Source organism: Hipposideros armiger, unplaced genomic scaffold (genome assembly GCF_001890085.2).
Source record: "Hipposideros armiger isolate ML-2016 unplaced genomic scaffold, ASM189008v1 scaffold_443, whole genome shotgun sequence".
In the NCBI taxonomy this organism is placed as follows: domain Eukaryota; kingdom Metazoa; phylum Chordata; class Mammalia; order Chiroptera; family Hipposideridae; genus Hipposideros; species Hipposideros armiger.
The window spans coordinates 1,618,268-1,625,086 of record NW_017731793.1 but is presented as its reverse complement, the minus strand read 5'-3'; the positions used below and the strand labels follow the sequence as shown (position 1 = coordinate 1,625,086).

General features: G+C 57.9%; 1 protein-coding gene across 1 annotated transcript in view; it reads left to right on the top strand.

The window, feature by feature from the left end:
• Positions 1-6,819, top strand: part of BCR (BCR activator of RhoGEF and GTPase) — a 141,506-nt gene that overhangs the window by 111,577 nt on the left and 23,110 nt on the right. The window contains exons 9-13 of the mRNA XM_019665405.1: positions 1,326-1,447; positions 2,541-2,709; positions 3,861-3,980; positions 4,865-4,940; positions 6,443-6,547. Of these exons, the coding sequence (XP_019520950.1) occupies positions 1,326-1,447; positions 2,541-2,709; positions 3,861-3,980; positions 4,865-4,940; positions 6,443-6,547 (592 nt within the window). The remainder of the gene's footprint in view (positions 1-1,325; positions 1,448-2,540; positions 2,710-3,860; positions 3,981-4,864; positions 4,941-6,442; positions 6,548-6,819) is intronic.

Here is a 6,819-nt window from a genome sequence, read left to right as displayed (position 1 = left end):
GGGGGGATGGGGACAAGCACCTCCTGCTGGGGAGATGCTGTGGGTCTTCACACTCTGCTGGTGTGTGTGCAGACCTCAACCCTTCCCCGCCCCCACCCCCGCCATCACAACAAGGGGCGGGAGTTGTCTTCTCTGGGGGTTCTCCCCTGAGGGCAGGTGGGCCTAGTGCCCAATAAGCACCTGATCTCTCTCCCCTGGGCTTATGGGCTCCCAAGGGCAATGACTGCTACCTATTGCCACTCGCTCACTGTGCTGCCTGGATGGGTGACGGAGCTTTCTGAGGCTCAGGCTTCTCATCTGTAAAATGGGCATGAGGTCCTACCCACAGGGTGCGGTGGTAGGGATCACATCCGATGATCAGGCACACCCGGAACACGCACGGGGAGGGCCGGCCATGCCAGCCTCTCCTCCTGTCCCTGTCCTCAGCCTGGCACAGCACTCACCTGGATGAGGTGCCAAGCACTATTTGTTGAGTGAATTACTAACTTGCTTTCATGTGCCTGTTCAGCAACCCCGGGGCTGTGTCGGCCGGTGGGACTACCCCTTGTCTTTCAGGTGAAGTACTGAGTTGCAGAGGCACAGGGCTTGCTGGAGGCTTGTGCCTCTAGTTCCCTTGCTTGATCATTGTCCAGGAAGGCCTCCTTGGGGACAGCTGGTCGGCCTGAGCTGCCCACTTCAGGCTACAGGTGTCCAGGCAGGCATCAGAGGTGTAACTCCTATGTGGGCATTGACTTCTGGTGGACTAGAATGTGGGCCCCCCACCCAGTTTCCTGCTGCCCTCAGAACCGGACCTGGCCCTTAGGGTGACCACCAAGGCTGCCCCCTCTCAGAGTACACTGAGCCCACCTGCTCCCCGCTCACCAGGCTGCCCCATCCGTACCCAAGTGCCAAGCTCTTACCGCAGGCCTGCACCATGATGGCCGCTCTGTGGGAATGTCCCCTCCTTCACACGGCTGGTCTTTTGCCCGTTCTGGGTCTCCACTTGCTATCTCAGAGAGGTATAGGCCGTCCTGATAGGAGGGGCTCTCCTGCCGTCATTCCACAGCAGACTGTTGACTTGGCTGTAACACACCCTCCCTGGTGGCCGCTCGCCCAGTGGCCTTTCCCGCGTCCACCTGCCCTCTTTCACTGGCTGAACAATCAGGAGGGGATCAGAAACTTGAGCAAAGATGAAATCACGTGGCATGTATGTTCACAGGCCAATGAAACAGAGGGGAACACTCTGGAAATTGGATCTGAGGGTTGGAGGTGGAGGGAATGAGTTTGCCCACCCACCCCCTTGGGTAGCCTGCTGCCCTAACTGGAGCCCCTACCCTGCCCCACAGCACCGACAGCTGCTGAAAGACAGCTTCATGGTAGAGCTGGTGGAGGGGGCCCGCAAGCTACGCCACGTCTTCCTGTTCACTGACCTGCTCCTCTGCACCAAGCTCAAGAAGCAGAGCGGAGGGTGAGTGACCACACAGTCGCCACCACACCAGGAGAAAGAGCTCCTGAGGGGGCCGGGGTGGGATATTGGTTTTGTGTATAGAGGAAACCTAGTTTGTTTTTGTTTTTTTCTTTCAATGTGAGCCTGAAGAGGTCAGTCACTGTGTGGCCAGGCGTTCTCTTTAAGGTACATTCTGTTTCCAACTGGATGTGATGCCAGGCTCAGGGTGAAAGGTCATTCTTAACAATCTGGAGACGTTCTGGGTTAGGGTCAGTGACTGGGCTGTTGACTCTTTCAGTGAAAGGGGAACCTAACTATGACTTCATGTACTATTGGAAGACTGTCATGGAGGACCCGGAAAGAGTGAGTGACAGGTCAGGGGGGCTACAGGCCATGGTGCAGGCTGGCAGATGGTGGTAGAGGGGTGGCTACCCCTACCCTGCCCTTGGCAGGCATTGCTAGATGATTGCTGCATTTTGTCTCCCCAAACCTGGTGTTAGCTTCTGAGTTATCTTCAGCATAGGCCTACAGACCTCCCCGCAACCTCCCTAGGGATCAGACCATCCAGGTTGCACGGGCTGGAATGAAAGAAGGAAGGTCATGTTGCGAAAGACCAGAACTGGGCTCTTCCCTTCATTCTGCCATTGTTGTGCTAAGTGGATTTAGTCAGTCAACTCGGAAGAGAGCCTCAGTTTCCCCATCTATCAAGGCAGGGGATTACACTGAATAGATCCGTAGCTCCTCGAATGCTATAGCTCTGGGGGCATCTGCAGTCCTACCCTGACTGTCGTTGGGTGGACTTAACGTGCTCCCACATAGCAGAGCCTGTGAGCTGCCACCATCAGCGAGGATAAGGTGGATCAGGGCTTGTCAGACCTCCGGGATCTGGGTCGTGGCGTGTGGAGTGCCCATTCCCAGGAATCACCGAGGCTGGGTCATCAGTGTCTGCTGGTGGCCTTATGCACGCCTGTTGCATGGACCACACGCTAGGTTTTCAGGTTGGGTAGACTCTGCATGGCCACAAATGTAGGGTTCTCCAGCTTTTGAAAGCAGTGATATTAGCAGAGAAAGATGGTCAGCATGTTAACGTGCTCCTCCTCCTCCCCTCCCCCAGCAAAACCCAGCAGTATGACTGCAAATGGTACATCCCGCTCACGGATCTCAGCTTCCAGACGGTGGATGAGTCCGAGGCAGCACCCAACATCCCCCTGGTGCTCGATGAGGAGCTGGATGCCATGAAGATGAAGATCTCCCAGATCAAGAGTGACATCCAGAGAGAGAAGGTGGGAGAGGGAGGAGGCTGGGCTCTGTAGCTGGAGTGGGCAGCCGCCCCTCGCACACAGGCCAGTGGGCGAGCTCTGCTGGCGTCGGACCCCATTCTGGTCTCGGGACCTTCTGGTCATCCTTGTCAGGCTAGAAGCTGTCCAGGACCTGGGGTGGGAGAGGTACTCAGCTGCTATGAAAGGGAGAGCGTGCCAGGTCAGGGGTGTGGCCCCTCCAAGGTGTCCTGAACTGCCCCAGGCAAGTCCCTGGTTGTTTCTGGAGAGGTTTAGAAGACTTTAGGAAAGGTGTTCTAAAATGAGCCCCTCACGTGTAGATTCAGCCCAGGTCACGGCAGGTGCCATGTGGTGGCCATAAGCAAGATGAGTCCCTAGAAAGTTGGGCCTTGGTCTAGGGACACTGGCTGAGGTGGGCTCAACAGGACAGGGGTCCTCCTCACGCCTCACCCACCTGCCGGCCTGCTGCACCAGCAGATTGAGGAAAGCACAGGGAGAGCAGCGCGAGCACTGGGTAGTTTATTAGTCCAGATGGGCCTGTGGCCTCCGGAACAGTGTTCTGAGGCAGAGGGGAAGCCAGGGCTGGGTCCTTGGGGCTCTGGGCCCTGCACACTGCCACCGCTGCACTCGTCCACATTGTGCCTCTTGTCTAGTGGCAGGTGGCACGGTCTCCTCCCCGGGATGGAGGGGCTTCAAGGGGGAGGCACACAGCCCAGGGCAGGCAGGGTTTTCCCAACCAGGTCCTGGGGATGTATCTGGCCCTTCATCAGGACCCTCACAAACACTCCCAGGGGTCCTGAGGCTGAAATGAGGGGGAACTGGAAGGTGGAGGGGCCCTTGGGGTCACAGTGGCCCCTTGGGATTGTCAAAATTTGGAGAAATTGAAAGAAGGGCGGTTTATAAAGATCTCATTTCTCTGCCCTCATGAGAGGAAGGACTTCATTCCTTCACAAAAGGTTGACTGAGCACATCCGTCAGCCCATGCTGGGCCTTGACCCTGTGGCCAGCAGCAGCTGACCAAGGCCCTGTGCCATGCTGGGCTGCCAGGTGGGGCTCCTGTCTTCTGCGGACCGAGCATTGGGGGCAGTGGTTCCAAGTGGGAACAGGTAGCACTGGCCCGCAGGATGTAAATATGACCGTGCAGCCTCTCCCCACAGAGAGCAAACAAGGGCAGCAAGGCCATCGAGAGGCTGAAGAAGAAGCTTTCGGAGCAGGAATCACTGCTCCTGCTCATGTCCCCCAGCATGGCTTTCCGGGTGCACAACCGCAACGGCAAGGTCAGTGGCCCCCACAGTCTTGCTCTGCTGGCCAGGCCCCGCTTTGCATCCCCAGACAGACCTGCCCACCCAGCCTTGTGGCAGCTGTGGTCTCTGGCTCCGGTGTGGCCTTTACAGCAGCACCCTTTTTCCCCTGGAGAGCCTTCTAACCCCAAGAGAGGCTTGTCCCTCGTGGTACACACAAGCACATAGGTCCCTCTGACTAGTGTTTGGGGCCATAGCCTCCAAGTTGACTGGCAGCTGGCTCAGCCCCATAGCTGGGAGGGGCGGTCTCCCAGGAGTCTAAATAGGGTGGGGGACTTGCACACTTGTGCAGACCTGGCCCTTGGTGGGGGGGGGGGCACTGTCCGGAGACCTTTGGGTCAAAGAAGCACCCTCTCTCCTGAGCCTGGCTCCTGGCACCATCTGTAGCCTGGGCCTCTCCCACACATATGTGATGGGCATCACACACACACCTGTCAGCATGCAGCTGGGCTCTTTGGAAGCCTTGTCTCTGGGTCACGGCTCAGGGCTGTGGTGGACACAGGTGGTGGTCAGCCCTCACCTCTGCAGGTTTGCACCTGGTAACCTCCTCTGTGGCCCTGAGCTGTGACATGTCATGCCCTGACCCAGGTAGTCCTGGAAGGAGACTGGTGCTACAGGTGGGCCTACACAGGTCACAGGAGCTGTGGCCCAAACCCCGGCTGGCAGGAAGGGCCGAGAGTGCTGAAAGTGACGAGCCGTGCTGTGAGTGCACATGGCCACCAGGCTCCGGACAGCCACAGGCACAGATGTGCTCGTGCCTTGGAGGGGTGCGCTACAGGACTCCACGGAGACAGCGTTAGGGGACAGTGCTTTAGCTGGGACGGGGATAACTGGGGTGAGTCCTCTTTCCTGCCTCTCAGAGTTACACATTCCTGATATCATCCGACTACGAGCGCGCTGAGTGGAGGGAGACTGTCCGGGAGCAGCAGAAGAAATGTAAGTGGCCTCTGCACCAGGAGGGTGTGTGCTTGTGAACATCAGGGCTGGATGTTCATCTCGTCTTATGGTTTGAAACCTTTTTTTCCCCTGGGCAGAAAGAACTCTTTTATTCAAGTGAGATATTAGGTGGAGCTCTAACTTAGAAAGTACGTTGGAGAGAAGCTCCCCTGACAGGGCCCCCTGCCCTCCGTCCTGAGCCTCCCCCAATCCTCTGTGTACCCCACCCCCAGCTATCCTCTGACTTCTTCCCTCTCCCAGGCCTTCCCTGAATTCTCCTCCTGCCTCCTGGACCTCCCTACCCTGATCCCTGCCGACCCCTTGGGGCTCCCTGCACCCCTGCTGCCTTCCCCACACCCAACCACCACCTCATCTCCTTGGCCTCACCCATTCCCCTCATCCTAGCCTTGGCCCCAAGGCCGTCCCTACACCTCAGCGACTGATGCCAAAGGGGCCACACTGCGCTGGCCCCACTCCCCTTTCCAAGCGGCCAGCACTTGACCATTCTTAGGACAGGGTACTCACCCCCCTCTGGGATGGCCCCTTCTCTGGGCACTTCCCTCCCATTAGCAGTTTTTCCTTCTCCTCTGCTCAGATCTGCCCTTAGTCCTGCCCGGCAGCCTTCAGGGTGGGAAGGCAGACGCGCTCTTATCCCGGGGCCACAGCTGTGTGGAGGTTTCCCTCCTTCCCCCACCCAGTTGTATGGTTTGGGATTTCTGAGTCCTCCTTGCTGAGAGGCTCCCAGGTGTGCCTTGTGTGCCATTGTCCCTTGGGGACCAGGATGAGCCATATCCCAGGTGGCCTGGCCCTCCCGCAGCCATGGGCCACCTTGGTTAACCTACTGTACACAGACACTGGGCGGGGCGCTCTGCACGCCTCTGCCCTTTCCTGAGCTTTCATCCCGAGCTCCTGTTCCCCTAAGCTTGTCACTTGTGCCCGTGCCGAGCCACTCTCCTGGTACCCTTACATCCGGGGATGGGGCGCTCCTGGCAGCTCTGATGGCCAGTGCCTGCAGCCCCGCCATGCATGCCTGTGTCCCAGGGTTTACTCTTATAACCGGGGATCCAAACCATTTGCAGCATGGCAGCGTCTGTTCCCTGTTCAGCGTTATACCAGAAGCAAACCCCTTTTCCTTACCTGATGGAGAGAGAGGGGCCTGCATTAGCAGAATAAAAGAGCTGTGTCAGGTGTCTGTCTGGAGAGACCCCACAGGAAGGCACTGCAGGTCCCTTTCTCAGAAATGCCTTGTGGCTGTGCTGAGGTAGCAGGCCAGCTTCTCTGTAAGGGTGAATGCTAAGATTCCTCCTGCCCTCTGGGTTCTCCAGGGCCCCGCCCCACTCTGCCACTTACCAGCTACTCCCCTGGGAGCATATTGCCCTCTCTTGTTGTGCCCCCTCGCCAGGGTGTGCTGAGGGCTCAGTGAGGGGGACGTCAGAGAGTGCTTCTGGATGTCATGGAAGGTCAGAGGACCTGTGCAGACTGTGCTGTATCTACCCTTTCAGGTTTCAAAAGCTTCTCCCTGACGTCTGTGGAGCTGCAGATGCTGACCAACTCATGTGTCAAACTTCAGACTGTCCACAGCATCCCGCTGACCATCAACAAAGAAGGTGAGCCGTCTTCCTGAGGACCACCAGCCCTTTCTGCTGTCAGCCTGTCCTTGGGACCATGGATTTCCATCCCAAAGGAATGTGTGTGCTGCTTAGAGCCGCTGGCCTTTCCCAGACGTGGACGGGGCAGGTTAGGGGCAGTCTCTCCCCAGGCAGCCGCCACTGGGTAGTTGAAGAGACTGATAATCTTTGTCCCTCGTCCCGAGACACTCGTCAGACCCCTTGTGCTCTAGGGCTAGTCCCACTCACCTCCCCTGCCAGCAACTTCCTGC